At 40.7% G+C, this 23,188-nt stretch overlaps 1 protein-coding gene across 1 annotated transcript in view; it reads right to left on the minus strand.

The window, feature by feature from the left end:
• The window catches only part of LOC147726908 (uncharacterized), a 456,046-nt gene that overhangs the window by 399,721 nt on the left and 33,137 nt on the right, over positions 1-23,188 (minus strand). Inside the window, exon 3 of the mRNA XM_086963536.1 lies at positions 12,851-13,048. Coding sequence (XP_086819662.1) covers positions 12,851-13,048 — 198 coding nt within the window. The remainder of the gene's footprint in view (positions 1-12,850; positions 13,049-23,188) is intronic.

A 23,188-nucleotide genomic window follows, 5' to 3' on the forward strand; every position in this document is an offset into this window, starting at 1 on the left:
ATATTAACCGCAAAATCAGCAAAATTCTTCAAAAATTTAGAGTAGTACTTTACCACTCCCAAACATTTCATGAGATCACTCTTGCATGAAGGCGAACTCATCTCCTGAATAGTGTTGACTAATTCAGACTTAGGTTTAACACCACCGCTGGTAATATTATGTCCCAAATAATTTATGGAATCCTTCCTAAATCTACATTTCTCAGCTTTAATGGTTAAATTATACTCAGACAACTTTTCCAGAGTTCTCCTAAGTCTTCCATCATGTTGGTCCTCATCATCACCGTATATTAATATGTCATCTTGGTAAACATAATTACCATCAAGTCCACATAAAACTCTCTCCATAACCCTTTGGAAGACCGAAGAGGCTAACACTAAACCAAAAGGCATGCACTTAAACCTAAAAGTTCCAAAAGGTGTTATAAAAGAGGTGAGGTCCTTACATGAATCATCAAGTTCGATCTGATGATACGCTGAGGTAAGATCAATTGTGCTAAAGACCGTAGCACTACCTAATAACATCAGACGCTCACTTATATTAGGTAGAGGGTATTTATCTACTACAACGCATATATTCAATTGGCGCAAGTCGATGCAAAATCTTAAATCGCCATTCGATTTCCTAGCTGCCACGACCGGAGCCAACCATTCGGTCCCTTCTACATCCTCAATAATGCCTCCAACTTTCAACTTTTCCAATTCTCTCCTCATGTCCTGCCTTACAGCAATGGGCACACTCCTCACTTTACAACTAACCGGTACCGCATCTTCCTTGAGCACAATCCTATGTTGGTAGCCTTTAAGACAGCCTAGTTTATCGCTGAATACTTTTGGGTAACTATTCTTTAAACCAGCAATAAAGTTTGAATCCGACTTCCCAACTACCACAGAATTGACACGTTCTCTCAACTGAATGGGAGGATCAGCATTTGGATCCAAGTACACTCCAAGATCACCCTGGTGCACCCAACTAATTTAACTGTCCCCCTTCTTTGAAACATAGACCTTACCCGAAATAAATCTTCCTCTGAACTCAATGAGCCCAACAAAATATCCATGTAATTTAATAGGCTCCCCACCATAAGCCAAAGGCCTAATGTCTGTTTTCAACAATTTAATTTTCCCTTTTAAATTCTTTAAGTAAAATTCACCAGAAACAATGCTTATCTTGGCACCGGAGTCGAACAAGACCCTTGTACTTGCTCCTTCCACCAAGATGCAATCACACGGACAGGTCTTTTTAACACCATCCGCCGATCGTACAAAAATCTGTCCGCACTCACAATCATCACTACCAGATTCCTCACATCCATACTCATATACTTCAACCTCTTTAACTTTATGTGTAGGTTTACTTTTACACAAGAAAGTCAAGTGTCCTTTCTTTTTACACTTCGTACACATTTGATGTAATACATGACATGTCTTATCATTTGCCAAGTGTCCTGTTTTACCATATCTAAAACACTTGACATTTATCCATCTCTCACTAACTTTCCCATCATGCACTGATGTACTTTTCTGTTTCTCCGTAAGTTGAAACTCAGTTTTGCTCTTTGCTTTACCCTCTTGAACTTTACAAATGTTCTCGCTATCGCTCTTCAATACCGCAACAAGTTTCAAAGAATATTCTAATCTCTTCACCACAACTATAACTTCATCCAACGTTGGTTCATCTCGTAACGACAATTCTTCTCTAATCTTTTCCATCATACACTCAAACATAAACTGATCACAAATTCTTTTATCACTGAGATTACCGATTTTATCATATGCCATGGAATATTCTCACATTAAAACGTGGCAATCATTAAAAGTAAAAGAAGGGACCATTCTTCAAAAACTGATAAAAGTGGCACAGTCGGTCCCAGTTCAAGCCCTCTGTCTTGAGCTATCGATTACGGGAACTTTTACCAGAGTAATTTGTAATATTATTAGGTGGGCATACAATTTACTACATGCAGCCCCAGACACCTTAAGACATTTGTTAAAATTGGAGTTTCTTAGAGAGGAAGCATCTGGGTACACCTTTAATAAGAATATGGTAAAAGCCTTGGAGGTCTCTCAATGCACGGTTGCACTTTTACAGGAGTGGACTCCAGCACATCTGAAACTGTTTTTAAAACACTTGGCCCCTAGAATCAGTTTTGAATCTGATAAAGATCACTGTTGTCAATTGAAGCACTATAAACGGTTTGCTGAACGAATGGAATTTAAAACTTCTGTCCCTTACTTGCTTTTTCAATTAGAGCATGGAGTAAGGCGGTGTATTTTACTTTTACGTTTGGGCATACTCCCTTTAGCCACTTTTTTAGCTAGCTGGGATGGTAATAATAACCCTAAAGGTATATATGAACTTTGTAAAGGCGGGAAAGAAGAATCTCCTCCACGTTCTATTAATCTGTCCTAATGAGAGCATAGTTAAGGCCCGCTGACGTTACATAATCCCAATTCAACTAAAGTATAACGCTTTCTCTGCTCAAGATTTGATTACATTATGTAACTCTCCGGTCAATGAATATGTTTGTCATAACCTGTTTAAGTTTTTAAAAAGCTTTTTGAAGCTGTTTTAAACAAGAAGTATAATCCAAAGATTTTATTCTATCCTAACAAATTCACTCTAATGTTGTCTGAGTTGGTGGTTGAACATTACCACTGTACCATCTTGTAGTGAAGCTAAGCATTTTTATGAGTATTTGGAACTATTTTAATTTTGTATTTGTTGACCTCAGTAGAGGTCTGGATCAAATAAAGTTTTACTTTACTTTACTTAGTCATTGAGACCATTAGCATCTTCACTTGATAAATCAGGTAAATGGTCAAAGATATCTTGGCCCTCTGACCCTAAACAGTGTAACAATAAAGATGATTTCCTCTCCGCACTAAGCAAAGGACCGCAAACCCATGCATACCTCTCAAAAACTACTTTCCACTTTAAGAAACGATGAAGTCTGACATAGGCTTTAAAATGGCTGACACGCAAAAATACGTAGTGACGTACTTGTTAGGGGTGTTACAGGTCGTCTTAAATAGATTCTGACTCAGAATGGACTCAGTGTATATATTGTGAATCTATGGGTAGTTTTAGTTTAGTGATTTCATTTACAGTATTATTTAATGTACAGTTGTAATTAAAAATTCTTTTAGAAATGCAACCTGTAGCAATTGCCTTTAGCAATGCTTGTTTGTTATTTTATTTAGGTATGAGTAATTCCTTAGACTGTGCGCTCATGTGAGACAGGCTCGTGTCTGTCCTCGCGCTTGGTGAGTTGAAGTGAGAGCCTCGCGCTGGTCTCGTGGCTGAAGCTATAAATACAAGCTTCAGCCAACTGCCAAACGCTTCGTCTCTCGTTGTCCCTGTCGAGAGCTTCTGCCCTCGCGTAAGAATTCCTTAACCCTCTTGATCCTAAATAACCTGCTTGGTTCTTCTTGGCCCCGTATTTCCCTTTTCCCCGAAAACTGCTTCACGTGTTTCCTGGCTGTCAGTGAGCAGATTAATGCCCTGAAGACGACGCGGCTGTATTCCGGCATTTCCCCGAAGCAGCCGGAGGGTTTGTTTATCCGCTCTCCTCTGCAGGCTGCCAGTTCGAGTCTCCAGTCACCACGTTGCCGCCTGAGTTGAAAAGGGACAGTAAGAGGTTTTATTACATTTAAATTTGCCACGAACAATTGACTGGTAATAAGAAGTGGCAAGGAAAGTTATTTGGGAAACGCTTGGAGCGCTTAAGAATCTAGCGCACCGAGTAAAGCTGGTTATTGAGACAACAAGCCTTGTCAAAGGCAAGGCTTTCAGAATAGTGAACTGGGAATAAATCAGCTAGCTTAGCGCTTGTTGTGCTGAGAGACTCTAAAGCAAGGACTTGAAAGACACTTATGTCTGCTTTGAAAGTGAGCCAAACTCTGAACTAATCAAAGTGCTCAACAGCGGACAGTAGAAATAAACAAGCCTTGGTAGAGACAACATTGTAAAAAAGGCAATTCGAATCTATTTGTGCTTTTCAGTGTTATGTAGATTTAATTACAGTGTGAAGGAAGGAAAGTAGCATATGTACAAGGTTGATTAGGAAATATTATCTTAGATAGTAGAGTGAATTTAGAGAGGCTGCTCTGCTATTTCCTGTCTTCCTACTGCAGGACCTTCTAACAGAAGATTTATGTAAAGACTCAGGTATGGCCCTGCATGAAGTTTGCGTTTAGTTTAAAACTAACCCAATTAATCCAATTAGCCTGTCTTCTTAGAAAAAGTGCAAAGTTATTTTGACATGTTATGTTTACTCAAAGGTGTCAAGACTCAGAGCCAAAGTTAAGATTTCAGTAGAAGTGCGAACAAGGGTCAGACGGACAAATGGTCAGTAAGAACAATGTTTAGTTAATTATTAAGGTTAATTAAGAAGTCGGCAGTTAGTAATTGTTGTTAATATTGCACTGCAGTTTAGCGCAAAGACAGCGCAGAACATTCCTAACAGAAGATCCTCGGCCTGGAGCACTTCCTAGAGAGAGACACAACCGAAGATTTAATCTTGTATAATTTGTTGTACGTCTCTCTGTCCACTTCCCCTTTCCCTGAGGGAAAAGTCAATTCAGTCAGAGTCAAAGTCCTGATTGGTTTGGTTGATCCTTGAGGGAGTTGGGAGTTCGCAGCTCGAGAGGAAACGTCAGAAGAGTCTTGCAGGACTCCTCAACAGTAGACGAAGCCTATCTTCCAAAATTTTTAAATCGTTTCCTTTCGAGTCTGCAAACTCACCCTCATGGATGCTTCACAGTTGTCACAGTTAGTCCAGAAGATGACTGTGGAGATGGAAAATTTACGCTTAGAGAATCAATCGCTTCGTCAGGAGCTAGGTGAGACTAGGGCTGGGTTTTCGACTTGGAGGGATTCCTCTAAGGAGAGGAAGCCGGTTTTAGCGCCAGCAAGATTTGGAGCTGATGTTGTTCAGCCTCATATTTCAGAAGATCGGTCTGAAAAACAACCAGTTCAAGTTACTGTTGTTACTCCTACACCTGTCCCTTTGGCTAACCCTGAAAGGTTTACTGGAGATAATAGCAGATTTGCGACCTTTTTTAGTCAGTGCCAATTACACTTCATGTGTAAACCTCAAATTTTTTCTTCTGATTCTGCTAAGGTAGCATTTATAATTTCTTATTTGGGAGGGGTGGCTGCCAATTGGGCCATGCCTTTAGTAGATAATAATGACCCTCTGCTTCATAACTTGCAGAATTTTAAATTGGCCATGTCCAATTTATTCGCTAAACATACCTTAATGCAATCTTCTGATAATGAGTTATTGAGTCTTCGTCAAGGGACTAAGGATCTTATCTCTTATATTACTACCTTTAATAGACTTCTGTCCGAAACTCATTGGCCAGAGGAGAAGAGGATTTCTTTATTTTATAGAGGTCTAAAAGATGATTTAAAAGATTCTCTTGCACACATAGTGAATTTGCCTGATGAGTTTAAAGATTTTCAGGATCTTGTGGTTAGACTTGATCACAGATTGGGTGAACGTAGAAATGAAAAAGCAAGGAGTGATTTTAGAAGTCCTTTAGTTAAAGTTGAGAAAAAAGAGTCAGAAGTTAAGAATGTTTTTGTTGAGCCTGTTCTATCGGGTGGGTTCAAGGGGCCTTTAACTCCTGAAGAAAAAGAACGGAGGCGTAAGGGTAATTTATGTTTATACTGTGGCAAACCTGGGCATTTTGCCAAGGATTGTTCTGTAAAACCCGCAAAAAAGAAAGTTCTAGTTGTTGAAACTCTTCCCATTAAGCCGTCGGAAAACTGAAATACTCGAGGGAAGCAGAGATCGTTTCCTCGAGCAAAATTTCTCCTAAGATCTCCAAATTTGTCACCAATGTAACTACACATATTCCCAAACATTTTACTATTCGGATGGTCTTTATCTTAACTACTCTTCAAAGGCATAGCATTCCTGTACTTTTGGATTCTGGGGCTACTGGGAATTTTTTCGATATTGGGTTTGCTCATAAATTGAATCTGAAATTTGTTACTAAGGAGGAACCTGAGTCTGTGAGAGCTGTTGATGGTTCAGTTTTGTCTTCTGGTATGATTCAATTTAACACCGAACCATTGACTTTGGTAGCAGATAATGGGCATACTGAGAAAGTGGTTTTTGATCTTATTGATGCACCTAGTTTTGGTGTCATCCTAGGCATTCCTTGGTTGGAATTGCATAATCCCAATATTGATTGGATCAAAAGGACTGTTACCTTAGAGTCTTCTTTTTGTAAGTTACATTGTTATCAAGAGACCAAAGATCCAGTGATGCCCCTTTTTTGTGCTGCTTTAACTGCTGAAGATAATAAACTTCCAGTAGAGTATAGGAGTTTTTCTAAGGTTTTTGATCCTGTTGAAGCAACTAAATTACCACCACACAGAATTTTTGATTGCAGGATTGATTTAGTTCCGGGTGCTATTCTGCCATGTAGCAGAATTTACGCCTTAACTGAACCTGAAAATGTTTATTTAAGGAGCTATTTGGATGAGCTTTTAGAATTAGGTTTTATTCGACATTCTACTTCTCCTGTTTCGTCTCCTCTTTTCTTCGTTGCGAAGAAGTCTGGTGATTTGAGGGCTTGTATTGATTACAGAGCGGTAAATAAAGCAACTATTAAGAATAGGTACCCATTGCCTTTGATTCCAGTGCTTCTTAATCAAATTAAAGGTTCTAGTGTCTACACCAAACTGGATCTTAGAGGAGCGTATCATTTGATTAGAGTCAAAGAAGGTGACGAGTGGAAGACCGCTTTTCGTACGAAGTTTGGTCTTTTTGAGTATACGGTTATGCCTTTTGGTCTTTGCAACGCTCCAGCGGCTTTTCAATATTTTATAAATGAGGTCCTGCATGATTTATTGGATGTCTGTTGTATTGTTTATATTGATGACATCTTAATCTATTCCAAAAATATGGAAGAGCATGTACAGCATGTTCAGTTAGTTTTACAGAAGTTGAGAGATCATTCTCTGTATGCTAAATTGGAAAAATGTGTTTTCCATGCTTCTCAAGTTGAATTTCTTGGCTATTGTTTATCACCTGAGGGAATTCATATGGATCCAAAGAAAGTTGAGGCAATTTTAACTTGGCCAATTCCTGCTTCAATAAAAGACACACAGAGAATTCTAGGATTTGCTAATTTTTATAGGCGATTCATTTCTAAGTTCTCAGAAATTGTTACTCCTATTACCCAGTTATTGAAAAAAGGGAAAGTCTTCTCTTGGACTGAGGAGGCTGACCTGGCATTTTCATTGTTAAAGAAGGCTTTTACCTCTGCTCCCATTTTGGTTCATCCTGATCCTGATAGGCCTTTCTTTGTGGAAGCGGATGCTTCACAGACTGCTATTGGTGGTGTGTTGCTTCAAAAGGATTCAAATACTGGTCACCTTCATCCAATCGCCTTTTTCTCCAGGAAATTACTTTTGGCTGAGCAGAATTATACGATTGCGGAACGAGAATTGTTGGCCATTAAAGATGTGTTTCAAGAATGGAGACATCATCTTTTGGGGGCTAAACACACTATTACTGTTTATTCTGACCATAAAAATTTACAATTTTATTCCACTGTTAAGGCTTTTACTTCTAGACAAATGAGGTGGTTACAATTCTTTAGCAAATTTGATTTTTTAATTATGTATCGACCAGGGAAGAAACAGCTGTTATCTGATACACTTTCACGTTTAGTTTGTGAAAAAGATTTAAATTCTATGAAGGATCCTCCCAGCATTTTGCCTTTAGAAAAAATCGTAGCTGAAATCCATTCAGAAAGTTTCTTGGATTCTGTTAGGAAGGAATTAAAGAACTTTGATGTTCACGAATGGTTATTAAAAAAAGGTAAATCCATTAGAGATGGGTTTTTCTATCACAATGATAAATTGTTTATTCCTACAAGAGATTTACAGGATAAGGTCATGCAATGGAATCATAATTTGGCAATTGCTGCACATCCAGGTATTAACAAAACCTTGGATTTATGTCAACGTCATTTTTGGTGGGAAAAAATGATTTCTATTGTTCAACAATTCGTGAAAGCCTGTCCAGTTTGTTCACGTCAAAAGGCTCTACATGAAGTTCCAATGGGTTTACTTCGTCCTATGACTATTCCTCCTCATCCATGGCATACAATCAGTTTAGATTTTATTACTGACCTCCCTAAGTCTAATGGTTTTACTACGGTTCTTGTGGTGGTGGATTTGCTATCTAAAATGGGACATTTTATTCCATTACACAAGATTCCCTCTGCAACTGAATTCAGTACTGTATTTTTATCTAATATTGTGAAACTTCATGGTCTGCCCTCAAAGATTATTTCGGATAGGGGTCCTCAATTCATTTCTAAATTCTGGTCACAACTCAGTAAACATTTAGGAATCGAGTTGGCTCTGTCTTCTTCTTTTCACCCACAGACGGATGGTCAGACGGAGAGATTGAATCAACATGTAGAACAGGGTTTAAGATGTTTGTTAACTACCTCCTCTTACCCTTGGGATGAAGTATTGCCGTGGGCTGAATTTTCCTATAATAACACCACTCATTCAGCTTTGGGTTGTTCTCCTTTTTATTTTCTCACTGGGCAACATCCAAGATCTATTCCTATACTCTTACCTGATGAACATTTGTCTATGCCAGCGGTCACTGATAGGTTGACTCATCTGTTAGATATCCAAGATAAGGCTAGAAAACAATGGGTCAAAAGTAAGTTATCTATTTAAAAGACTGCTGATTCTCATCGTAAAGCTGCTCCCTTGTATAAGGAAGGTCAGTTGGTATGGTTATCCACTAGAAACATTCAGTTGGAGGGTCCCAGGAAGCTGAAGCCTAGATATATTGGGCCTTTTGAAGTTAAGAAAGTTCTGAACCCTGTGTCTGTGAAATTAGTTTTACCTGAGGAATATGCTATTCACCCTGTTTTTCATGTTTCTCTGTTGAAACCTTTTGAACCTTCTACTCGTGCTGATAACCCACCACCGCCAGTAATTGTCGGTGACCATGTTTAGTACGAGTAGGTTAAATCCATTCTGGATTCCAAAAGGATTCGGGGTGCCTTGTTTTATTTGGTTGACTGGAAAGGTTATGATCCTTCTGAGCGATCATGGGAACCTGAGAAAAATATTCATGCTCCTAGACTTGTTAGATCTTTTCATGCTCTTTATCCTGATAAACCTAGACCTGTAAGACGACCTTTGGGGGGAGGAACTGTTAGCATCTTCACTTGATAAATCAGGTAAATGGTCAAAGATATCTTGGCCCTCTGACCCTAAACAGTGTAACAATAAAGATGATTTCCTCTCCGCACTAAGCGAAGGACCGCAAACCCATGCATACCTCTCAAAAACTACTTTCCACTTTAAGAAACGATGAAGTCTGACATAGGCTTTAAAATGGCTGACACGCAAAAATACGTAGTGACGTACTGACGAGACTACAGTATCCTCATTAGCTCAAATCAGACGCAAACAGGTTGTAAGGCACGTCCGTGAATGCAGTCTTCATCAGCAAGTTCCAAAAGAAGACACGCAGTTCACCAATGACAATCAGTTTTGAAAAATGCAGCATGCAAAAATTATTTGCTCACTCAGCTCAAGATCATGTTTGGCTTTGAAAACCTCTCGTTAAACTTGACGCTTGTTGACCTTTGCAGAGCTGCTACACCTCAGGCTTTTCACGCGCTCAAATCCAAATTAAATGTAAAACTTGACTCACGAAGATATTTGCACATCAATCTCTCTTGAGGTTCAATTAGTTACTAAATCATCGGTTCAGGTCACACAGTCTTAAAACACCAGCGCAACAGAAATAATGTCTTTTCAAAATAGACTAGTCTTCACGTTTCGATAATAGCCTCATTTTAAATCCAGTTCACTGCTCAAAATGCTTGCTTTCAATATGGAGATAAAACTGTCTGTTTTCTAACAATAACCATTTGTATTAAATCACAAAGGTTAAAGCAAGTCTTTTCTGGTACAGGAAATATGGCATATTATAGTGGAGCAACAATTAAAAAAAACTATATTTAGCAGATTGATTATTGGGATGAGCCTGCTTTGATTATTAAATTAAAAATGTAGTGATAAGCTCCCAAACCCATATTTTACAAATTCCAAAGATCTTCTTTATACTTTACAAATCCCAAAGATCTTCTTCACGCATCCAGAAGATTTAGGCTGTATAAAGTTCCAAGATGTAGTAATTTTAAACCAATGCTGCCAATGTCTTTCGCTCTCTCTTTTTTTTTTTAAAGTAAAAAACAATTGTAATGCTCCTCACCAATTTTCCTCTGTTGAGATTCTTGTCTACATCTTCTATCGACTACGCCAGTGAAGCAGGTCCAATAAAGATAAGGCAAAGATGGTTTCTTTGTAAGATTTATTGTAGTAAGAATCTCATTCAACCACAAGCAGGACAACTGGAACAACTGACAAGGTTTACCTTCAAGTCATCCAGTATTCATGACATCATGCTATGACACCAATTAATTCCAATATGACATAGCCATCATTCCACATTAAGCCTAAGTACATTACCACACTCCTACTTTTACTTCCCCTCACCCCCGCATTGGACTATCGCGCAGGGACACTTCCAGGTAGCTGCGTGTGTTATAAAAGTGTAGTAACATAACATAACTCCACACATATTTAGAGGGTGTGTACACAAAGTCCCAGTGCATCCCCAAGAAAGTATATATATTTATGAGAAGATTACACTTCCTAAGCTAAGGATAAAGCATACAACCAAACTGGAGAGGGTGATCCAGATGGTGGTAATAGTTGAAGCAATAAGGAACATACCAAAGGCAAAAACACTGGGTAAAAATGTCCTACCAGCAGACTTTCATAGTTTTTTCACAGAGTCATTGGCTCTTAGAGGTATTAAGCAAATCTGACTTCAAGGGGAAATTCTCTAATACGGTGAGGGAGGCCATTACAGCAATGGTACAAAAGCCAGAGAGACACTGAGAATCTTTCCTCCTATAGGATGTTGTTGGGGATCAACATCAACATTAAATTGTTGATCAAAGTACTTGCCAATGGGACGCTTAAAATATTAAGCTTTCAGGTCCATGAGGACCAGTGTGGTTTATTCTGGTCAGAGCCTACTCATGAATCTGAGGAGGCTTAATCACATATGACACGCAGCATAACAGAGGGAAGACAAGTACATGTTGATATCAATCGACATAGAAAATGCCTTTGATACATCAGTATTGGCACTATTTGTTCTTGATACTGCAAGTTATAGGATTTGGGTCTAAATCTGAGAGAGGGGTGCATTTGCTCTACTCTGAACCTACTATCCATATTAGGTCTGGGGTATGATATCAGAAAGCTGGAGAACTGAGTGGGGCACCAGACAAGGGTGCCCATTGTCACCACTGCTGTTTGCCCTCAACCTTTGGCGATTACATATAGATACAGGGGGAGCATTTAGGCCAGTATCAAAGCTATATAAGACACTGAAAGAAGATAGAACCCATACTCGTATGAAAGTGACTGAATAGTGGCAGGATGACATAGGAAAGCCTTTAACAGATGAGGAGTGGAAAGCAAAGTGCTCCCAGGTGAAAAAAGACATCACGCACTGCTAGGTTTAAGTTTATTCACATTCACTATCTGTGCCGAAAATATCCTGAAACTGAAAGACCCTCAGGTTGCCCCATTTAAGGGAATTAGTGGCCTCCTCCTTGCACATGACCTAGGTCTGTGGTGAACTTGGGAAAAAATGAGATACAAACTAGTAGTACTAGGGGACAGTGCTGGTAAAATGGAGACTAGCCATACACTGGCTGCACCTATAAGGCCCTGACAAATAGCTTGGAAGAAGAACATGTTGGAATGGTCCTTGGCAGAGAGCTCCACATCAAAAGCACATGGAGAGATGTAAAAGCAACCGATGGGATAACGGAATGGGCAGCGACGAAGAGTAGGATGGCAGAGTAGGAAGTGAAATAATGGACTGTTCTCTAGCCTTACCAAATGAGGCTTGAGGTAACTAAGGCACTGCATTAACACCTGGGGTAATAGAATGAGTTAGATAATGAGGCGACACAAAGGCCCGTATTAAATAAAGTGCACTGGGGCACAATGGGCAATGCATGTCGCTTTCCCTGCCCCTAGTGCACTCTGGTATTGCAGAAGGGACTACAGAGGCTTGGGTGGCTGCTTCAACATTGCAGATAGCCCCTAAAGGGGCGGTTCCTCATTTGTATTGAGATATAGCCCCATGCAAATGATGGAAACACTTTGCCTCTGTGCATGCACAGTATGGATGTGAACATAGAGACAAAGAGGCCACCAGGAGTCGCACTCATTGTGCACCACAAAGAGATGGCACACAGTCAGTGTGCCCTCCCATTGAGACTCTGCAAGGGGGAAAATGGGGTCCCATAGACTTCCAAACCAGCCCCCTGCAGGCAGGTGCAGTCACTCACTGTTCTCTGTGTTTGTGTCCAACGCACCCTGTTAATACAGCTCCTGGAAGGGGAGTGGACTAAGCTAATGAAAAAATAATACATATGTAGAAAATATTTAGAAGTATCCCTCATCTGAACTAGAAAACTGAAATAATGAGAGAACTAGAACACAATGATTTGAACTTTAGCGATCTTTTCTGTGTTAAATATTTTGGGTAAAAATTAAGTTGTTAAAAAAGTTTTTTTAAAAAGAAAGAGAAAATATGTGCCTGATTTAAGTTGAGCTGAGACAACTTGAGAACACCTACTGTTTAAAAAAGCAGTCTATTTTGGGTTGTCTAAACTCACTTCCATACACTTTAAAATACAGAAAATGTAAGTGATATTTAACTTTACTTTGAAAAGATTGGAATGCTGTAAAAACTAACCTGAATCTTGTGTGAAGTTGCTTGTGACCGAGCTTCCTACAGTCGAACTGCAGTTCTTGCTCTCTTTAAATTGTTTCCTTCTCTTGGCCCAGCGGTCGGATGCTGCCTCGCAAGCGCTGTCATTGCTTGTTGTGTCTTTCAACCCCAGATCCGTCTTTGGCAGTTTCAGGTGCTTGCTCACCAATCCAGCTTTTAAATTGAAATTCGAAGCAGAGAATCAATGAGTTGTTCGTGTGAAAATGCATTGCTGAATTGTTAGTTTTATTGCGGTCTTAATATATTTGTTATATCATAAATATGATACAGCATAATATAGTATATTCAGATACATTTATTTAGATGTGGGTATTAATATAGAATAGCATAATAACATACATGTATTTAGATTTCGTTATTAAACATGCAAAAGTATAATAAAATTATTTTGTATAGATTTGGTTATTAAATGCATGGTTGTGTCTTCACCGTTATGGCTGGTGCCGGTGTCCCACAGACAGTTGCTTTGTGGCGATACCACAAATGGCCACAAGAAAGTTCCAGGTTGCAACAATGCCCACAGAAATGCTTAGGTATTGGGGGTACAGAGTGCCTGAATGAAGCTGCTGCTGCCAACGTTCTACATTTATTAAGATATGTCTTTATCGCAAATATGATAAAATATTTGATTTTATCAACCAGAACATTTGTAAGACCTTTTCTCATTTGTTTGAATGGATACACTAAAATATATATAGAATTGCACATGATTCCAAAAATAGTCTTTTTATTTAAAAAAAACCATCTATTTATTGGGCTTTTAGAAAGGAAGGTGTGGTTTCAGGGTGGTCTCAGCACAAGATAAAAGAACAAGGAGGACAAAGAAAGAGATAGTATAATCACAGTGGCAACCTGAGCAACAAACAATACCACATGGTGCAGTTATAATATAATAATAATATGTCCATTTGTAAAGCGCCATGGTTACACTAATGCCAGTGTGTCCCCGCGCTGCGGTAAAGTCAGCCAGAAATCAAAGCCCAAGCCATACCCCACCTATCCTTGAGGAAAGAGAAATGTTTTTAATTTTTTCCTAAAGCATATCTCCTGGGTCTCCATCCGGAGCTCCATCTGGAGGGCATTCCATTGTTTAGCCGCCAGTAGTCGAAAGGACCGGCCACCCATCCTGGCCTTTTAATAGCAGGAACACATACCAAACCTACCCCCACCCGACCTCAGCTGACGCGAAGGAATATGCGGGGACACAAGTTCAGCTAGGTACAAAGGGGCCTTTCCCTGCCGAATCCGGTGGCAGATGCAGAGCGCTTTAAGGGTGACTCTTTCTTTAAACGGGAGCCAATGAAGCGCCGCCCGAGCTGCCCTGGCAGATGACCTTCTCGGGCGCCTCAAAATGAGGCGGGAGGCTGCATTCTGCACTCCCTGCAGTCGCAGCAAGCATCTGGCTGGTGCGCCTAGATACAGAATGTTACCATAATTTAGGCGTGATGGCAGAAGCGTGGACCACGTTTCTTCTTATAAGAAGAAACGTGGGAACAGCCGGCAGGTAGATCACCATTACACAGAGTCATATGATCAGGTACACATTATAGAGACTCATCGTCAGCCCCCCACCGCCAGACTCGCTATCATAAAACAAAAGTCCTCCCAGTCTGGCTCATTGTAAGATGGGTTCACCCCTGCCCTATCCCTCTTGAGGTAGGTCTTGAAAGGCAGCCAGATTCATTAAAACGTGTGCATCCTGTGTGAGACTATCGCAGTCAAGCGTTCCATGGCATACAAAGGCCCCATCTTAGATCACCATAACTGAAGACTTGGAGGCTGAGGGTTCTTCCAGGTGTGGGCTATTGTTAGGTTTGCCGCCAGGAGGAAAAAGGTGAGCACCTATCCCTATGGGTAGTGTATAGATGTAGTAAGTGAAGTAGTGTGGCTCACTGGTTAGAGGCGGCAGACCCGAGAGCAGAGGACGGCCCGGGACCAGGGTTCGATTCCCGGCGCGGCAGGTTTCTGGACCAGGGTCAGCGGACTCAATAATTCTCTCGCCTCGGTGCCCACTCTGATCAGCGATCACACTCGGCAACTCTGGGCATTAGCTTGCCTCATCTTCACTAACGGCCCCACCAGACCGCCGGGGATGCCTGGTCTCACCCTGGAGATACCCATTAAGGGACCATCTCTCAGAGAAGCCAGGAAGGGTTTCGCAGCGGTCGAAGCGCCTTGGGACCCTATGGGTAAGTAGTGCACTATATAAATGCCAATACATTTACATTTACATATAGATCAACTGAACCCTCCAAAGCCTCTCCAATAAAAGCACTAAAGTGTCCATTGGCAGGGTCATGGAACAAATCTGTTGATCAAGCGGAGCAGCTCCGACCAGACGTGTTTTACAGGTATACAGTGCCACCACATGTGTAGATAAGTGCCCATGGCATCACAGCCTCTCCAGCAAAGATCAGAAGCTCCATTCATGGCATGAAGTCGAACTGTGGTGAAATACCAGCTTGTGGGGATTTTGTATGCATTGGCCTTATACTGTAGACAGACAGAGTTCCTGATTGCATGCGACCAAAGCCTCTGCTGTGTGTCATCAGCAATGGTGATCCCTGAATCCTGCTTCCATCACGACTGAATGGGGTGTCAGTGTGGCTGGGAAAGGCTACATGAAGCTGCACACAGGAAACTAATGTCTTTCTTAGGAGACCCCTTACGAAGAGTTGTTCCAGAAGCATTTTTGCTCTACTACTGTTATCTTTCACTAATGATGGGTTTGCCCGGCGTAGGAGTTGGTTCTTATCTTATCTTATCTTATCTTAAGGGGCTCTTATATAGCGCACTGACACCGAAGGTTTCCTGGCGCTGGCTGAGTGCTGTGAGATGGGGATACGGGGGTCTAGCCAGTCTGCGTGAAGAGGTAAGTTTTCAGAAGTTTTCTAAATGCCAAGAGGGAGTTGGCAGATTTGAGCGGGAGGGGCAGCTGATTCCAGAAGGCGGGGGCAAGGTAAGCGAATCTACGACCGCCAGTTTTTTAAAGTTTGGTAGAAGGGACAGCTAGCAATAGGCGATGGGAGGAACGGAGATTACGTACCGGACAATAAGGGACGACCAGTGATTTGAGAAAGGCAGGGGAGGTCCCGGACACAGCCTTGAAAGTTAGGCAGACGATCTTAAATTCAGTCCTCTGCTCCACAGGCAACCAGTGGAGTCTGTGAAGCAGTGGTCTCGCAGATTGCCACTTCGGGGTTTTATAGGCCAGTCTTGCCGCTTGGTTCTGTACAATCTGGAGCCTATTAGGAGGAATTTGGGTAGGCTGTAGTACAGGGAGTTTGAAAAATCCAGGCGGGAGAGCACCAAGGCAATCAGGACTTGTATCAGGGCCTACGGTGTCAGGAGGTGAGAAACTTTCCTGATTTTTCTGAGCTGGAACATGCATGATGACACTACCGCACCCACCTGAGGCTTGAAACTCATCCGAAGTGGTCAGATGAAAGCGCTGTCTACAAGCCTGCCTATTAAACGTAACCCAATCTTGGTACTGATCTCCCAAAAGGGGGGATTCCCCCCTACAATCCGCAAAATGACTATACAGTGTTCCTGGCACAAACTCCGGGTTGTGTACTATAGGAGAGAGAGCGAAAGGATATGTAGTGGCTAACTGGTAATGGTGAATGTTATGACAATGTCGCAGGAGAGTTGCAGTAGCGTACAATGGAGTTTGTGAGGGTGAAAAAGTATCTCAGGCGATTAAGGAAAAAATGGTTCTGTCGGGTAGAGCAAACATTAATTACCGGTACAGTAAATGCAAACAAAACGGTACGCTCTCTAACACACAAATCTTCAAAGACAGTACTCAATGAATCAGTTCTGCACTGGACGAGATTTGATCAAGTGTTTATCAGAATTACTTCATTCAAAGATAAGTAATACAATTTATTACAATAAAAAGACTGTGAAATGTAATCATGTACAAAAAGTGTCTTTGGTTGACAGTTGTGCATGGTGATAAAGTAGTGAGCAATATATACAGTGTAAGAAAATTTCTATATACAATCGTTTTTTGAAAAGGCCAGAGCTTGATTACAATCCAGGAGTTTCTATCTTTCTTAGTACAGAACCCCGGTGAGACTGGACCTAGATAATACGTCGACGTTTCAACCCCATCGTGCCCCAATTGGTGGTCACGGCGGGTCTTCCTCAAGACAAGGATGTGTGGGATGATGGTTGTACATACACAGTCCTAGCGAGGCTGGTTGAGTCAAGGCCTGTTGCGTTGAGGCACAAATGGCCCAATGTTCAGTAAAGAGAAGGCTGGAAAATTTAAAGCCAGGTGCAGATTAGCTCAATGGCTAATCATCTGCTCAACTTGATTCAGTCTTAATGGTTTAGGTGGGGGCGGGCGGAAGGAGCGAGGTCTCATCCATCGGCTGCACGAATCGCAATCTGCACCTTGCTTTGAATTATCCAGCCTTTCCTTTACCGAACATTGGGTCATTTGTGCCTCAACGCAACAGGCCCAGAAAAATGTCATGTGGCACAAATCAGCATTCCTATCATTGCATCTAATGTAATTTGGCTCCACCTCGGGATAGAATTTATGTAGTTTCGCTGGGGTGGGATACAGCAGCCATTTGCTATAAAATGAAATTCTTTATAGATCAGCGACTCGAATTGCCTTAGCACTAATGTGGTTAAAAATGTTTGACTTTGCAATACCCACTTTGCATTCGGTAGAGGATTCAATCCACTGAAATAACTCTAACATTGTACAGTCCTTGCCTTTAAAATGCAGCAGTTAGTACCAATTTCCTATGCCTGCTAATTTAGACACAAAGTACGCCTTTCTGCAAAGACCCACTCCTCCATTATGCAGCCCTTACAGAAAGTTTTGATTGAGAGAAAACAAAAAAAAGTGAAGAGATAATGACGGGATTTAAGTTAGACAATGGCTTCCAGGTCCTAAATTTATTATTACAAAATAATTCTCGAATCCTCCTATATCGCATCCTATACCACTTACTACACATATCAATAGATAGTTGCAGTCCTAAAAGCCTGCATTCGGCTATATTCAGGGACGGACGAAGCCTCAGTAATTGCCACCTTGTCCATATCCTATCAAAGCTCTCTTCAATTATACGGGGTGTCTTATTTCTTGATTTTTTCAGTAGTCTTGGCATTAGTAGGAAAGGGGGAAGGTTGATTTCTGATGCCTTTACCATTTGAGCTAGACAAATGTTTGCATCGTTAGGAACGTCGGAATAGGACCTCACTAACCAATTCATGAATGCTGCCTGATAATATCACTTTATGGTAGGTAGTGCTAGTCCTCACTCCTCGTGGTGCAACTCAGCTGCCTCTCATTTTAATCTTGGTTTTTTGCCCTGCCAAATAAAATGTTGAATGGCCAAATTAATTGACCGAAAAAAGGACTGGGGGACTTTGGTCTGCTCATTAGTAAACACAAGAAGCAACAATGGTAGGATACTCCTTTTCACCAATGCTACTCGCCCCATAATCGTCACGGAACCATTTTGCCATCTGTTCAGCAGCCTACGAATCTTGTCTAGAGTGGCTATATAATTTAGCATGAACAGATCTACTATGTTATCAGTGACAATACTCCCCAAATATTTTATGGGTCTATTCGGAGAGAAGTGCGATTGCATAGTAGTGGATAATACAAATGACGTGCAACTGAAAAGGGAGAGCTTCTGACTTTGCATGATTTATCTTATATCCTCCCAAGTTAGAAAAGACTTCCATATTTTTAATTACATTAGAGAGATTAGCTTTCTCCACCTTTAAATATAGCGCCATAACATCCGCAAATTTTTTATTTTCGAGGCTTCTAGAACACGAGCCCTGATATTAGGGTCCTGACGCATGGCACATTGGTCCAATAAACACTGTGAAAAGGATTGGTGACAAGGCGCAGCCCTGGCGAGTCCCGTACCTTATAGTAATTTTGCCTGCTGTTTTTTTTATTAATAATTATATTGGCCTTGGCTCCCACATATAGATTACTCACAATCAAAATAAATGTGACTTGGAATGTAAATCTTTCCAAGATTGTGAACAGGACATTCCACTGGACACGGTCAAATGCTTTCTCCGCATCCAGCATCATCACTGCAAATCTTATATCCTGTGAGGAATAGTAGCCTATTGCCTGTGTTAGATATTGAATATTATCTGCCATCTGTCTGTCCAAGGTGAAACCATTTTGGTCCCCATGGATAATTAATAGTGGGATTGTACCCAGACGATTTGCAAGAATCTTAGTGAATAATTTATAGTCATGATTCAAGAGACTAATTGGACGATAAGAATTTACATCCTATTCTGTTTTCCCCCTTTTAACCCTTTGGGTGCTCATGACAGCTCCACGTCGTCATGAGTCACGGACCGAGTGTGCTCATGACAGCGTGGAGCCATCATGCCGCTGCCGGTCCGCCCACACGGCACTAATTCCCCGCCTGTGCAGGTGAATTAATGAGTGGGAGGGGTCATGATGGCTCCACGCCATCATGAGCACATGCCGCCCATGACTCATGACGACGTAGAGCCGTCATAAGTACCGGAGCGCCACGCCCACCCCCTAGCCCCACCCGCACCGCGGTGAAATTCACGGTGCAGGGAAGGGGTTAATAAGACTGACAATAACTGCTTCAGTGAAAGAGATGGGAATCACCACTCCCCTCATAATACTATTTAACAATCTTACAAAAAAATGATTAAGGGGAGCAAACAATTTATAAACTTCGCCAGAGATCCCATCGTTCCTGCAGGCTTTTGCATTTTGGGCAGAATTAACTGCCTGTGTCATCTATTCTAAACTGATTGGAGCATTAAGTACTTCTGCCTACTCTCTTGGTAAGGTCGGTATATTTAACTCATCCAAACAACTAATGTTGTAGGGATACGTCATATGCATCTGAGTATATACTTCCGTAATGCTGAAGAAACACATCTGCTATCCCTTGTGTTTCAGTTTTTATACTGTCCTGTTTAGGGTTTCTTATCTTCTTAATACATTTCAGATTAGATCTCCACCTGACCACCCATGCCAAATATTACCCACTATGTTTGTTTTCTTCGTACCACTGTTGTAATATTGTATGATGATTTAGAATCTCTCGAGGCCAAAAATGATGCAGCTGGAATAATGGGTATTACACAGTTAAAGCAGTAATAATAGCAAAGGGATATTTTATGAGGATTCAAGAAGAAATGGCAGATAGACACTTAAGAGTTACTTCTTGCAATGCCAATGACTTAAATAATAAGATCAAGGCAAGAGCAATGCTGGCCTGGTTTAAATAATTGCAGGCAAATATTATATTCTTTCAAGAAACACATCTATAGAATGATGCTGTTTTATTTAATAATTTGAGGTACTTTCAACATGAAGTATATGCATCCACAAATGCTGTTATAAAAGAAGTCACAATTTTTATCACTAAAGAAGTACCCTGTGAAATAATGAAAGTATATAGGGACCCAGGCACGTATAGCTTGAATGCAGATTAAGATGGCAAATCAATTGATGAACTTAACCAGGTATTATGGTCCTATATAAGACTCCCTAGGCGGGCCAGACAAATTACACTATTTGGCGAAAGGGGAACAAGGTGATTGGATAATAGGGGACAATGTCAACCTGATTCCGGATATCACACTTGATGCATCTCGCCCTAATAGAACACAGAATAAACCAAAAACGGTTACGTTTTAAAATTGTTTAATGAAGGATTTTGCTCTGATTGATCCATGGCGTAACTCCCACCCTAATGAGAGACTCTATAAATGTCATTCAAAAGATCTAATTCTCCATTGCACATGGATTTCTTTCTAGCCTCTCATTCAGTATGAAAAATGCAATCAGAAATCATTCCCAACACTTTTTTGGATCATTCACTGGTCGCCTTGAGTTTTATAGTTATAGACCCAGGCTTAGAAAACAAAGATGGGTTTACAAGAAATCTCTTTTAGGAAACACGACATGGATGGATCAAATGCGTATAACATTAAGCCAGTTGCCAGAACGAAATCTGGAAACCGCAACTGATTTCTCCGTATGGGGGGCTTCAATAGCCATTTTTCGGGGGGAAGTGACAACATTTACGAAAGGGCTGAAAAGGGAGGAAAGGGAAAGGATTCAGCAATTACAAACATGCTTCAATCAGGCTACAGCAGATTTTATAGCTGTCCCTTCAAGACAGACTGAGCTCCTAGCAATACAGACATGGAATCAGAACCATTATAATTTCTGTGTCTTTCAATTTGGGTTTCGCCTTACTCATTTACACCAATACTGTTCTACTTCTTGTGCAGAAGGTTCTGACAGTAACAAATACAACTTAATTAATATTTTCTGGTTTTGTCTGCGATCTTTCACAAGTTGAACAATTTGCTTTGCACGATACTTGTTCCTCACTTATTATTTTGGGTTTGCATTGTTTGAGATTTCCATGTGACTTTTTGTAGATGTTGAAGAGACAGTCGTTCTTGACCACTTATGCTCTGTCTTCTGGTGTACTCTATTGTTATAGTTTTAGCAGTTTTATTTATTTATTTTTGGGTTATATGTTAGGCACAGACATACACCCCTAGGTACTTTAGTGCTAGCCATAGCTACTTGACTCAAGAATAATGAGGATGTACAGATAGGCAGACATCTATAATACTGCCCATCATGCCGAAAATATCTAGGTTTTTAGCAGCTTCCTAAACATAACCTGAGATGAGTCTTTCTGTAACTGTAGGGCAAGGCTGTTTTGAAGTTTGGCTGCTGCAACAAAGAATACTCTACTACCTCATGAGTATCGAAGAAAGTTGGCACATTACTAAGGAAGGCCGTTCTGGATCTCAAGCTGTGTCTTGGGACATAGGAAAATAATTTATTAGTCAGAGAATTAGGTCTTATGTCATTAAGTGCTTTGTATACCAGGCATAACTTTATCCTTTCGCTAACAAAGCAGTTAAAGTGTACCTACTGCATACAAGATGTGTTCCTGTTTCTTGATATTAGATTATTTTGTCATTTAACTTCATTCGATTTTAGACATCCAGCCTTGTACATTCGGCAAAGTTTCTTCACTCACACTAGGGTCTTTATCTACAGCAAATAATATCGGTGTATCAGCCACAAACAACAAAGCTGCAGTCCTGAAAGACTGAACTAGTTGAGCCATCTGCACCAATTGTACCACTGAATATCAAGACCATGAATATTGTGGACAAAAAAAATAATTAAGAACTAAAATATTGAAAGGTAAGTGCATAATGCCTTGAAAATGTACACATATCTTCTATGTAAGTAGACAGCCGCTGCTGGTAAGAGCAGTGGGGCCAGGTGAGGGGGGATTTCGAGAGACGACCACGAGGAAAAATTAAATAAATAATTAATTTTTCCTCGTGGTCGTCTCTCTAAATCCCGCCTCACCTGGCCCCACCGCTCTTACCTGCAGCAGCCATGGCTGTAAGTAGATGTGGAATTAGGCACAGAATATCTACTTATTTTCCTTTCGACATTATGGATTGGGAAACAACACTTACAACGCAAATTTTACAACACACTTCCTTTACAACAAAACTTTTACAACGCAACATCCATTACAACGCATGCCATTACAACGCAACCATTACAATGCATGTCACTACAACGCATATCACTACAACGCATGTCATTACAACGCAGTCATTACAATGCATACCATTACAATGCATACCAACACTATCCAACACTTACCCTACTGTTGCACCCCCTGGAGTTAGAATAGTAAATTTTACCCCTACACTATCCAAAACTTACCCTACTGTTGCACCCCCTGGAGTAAGAATAGTAATTTTTACCCCTACACTATCCAACACTTACCCTACTGTTGCACCCCCCTGGAGTTAGAATAGTAATTTTTACCCCTACACTATCCAATACTTACCATACATGCAATGTAATGGTATGCATTGTAATGGCATGCCTTGTAAATGTAGTATGCGTTGTAGTGGAATGCGTTATAAAGGTAGTTTCAAAGAATTAGTTGTAATGGCATGCGTTGTAATGGAATGCGTTTTAATGGATGTTGCGGTGTAAAAAATGCGTTGTAAAGGTATGCGTTGTAAAAGAGTGCGTTGTAACGACATACATCCTATGGATTCAATATTTTGTCCTTGCTATTTGCTTTCTTCGAAACTCTGGCTTCTATATTCAGAGTGCCTACCAAATGTACCATATAAAGGCTGAACAGCAAGGGTGATTAACCTGTACCCAGATTTCTCTATAAGATAATGATTTGGTATCGGAGAGTGCAAGGGATCATCTTGACCTGCACAGTATGATCAGAT

This window comes from Lissotriton vulgaris, chromosome 3_1 (genome assembly GCF_964263255.1).
Source record: "Lissotriton vulgaris chromosome 3_1, aLisVul1.2, whole genome shotgun sequence".
In the NCBI taxonomy this organism is placed as follows: Eukaryota; Metazoa; Chordata; class Amphibia; order Caudata; family Salamandridae; genus Lissotriton; species Lissotriton vulgaris.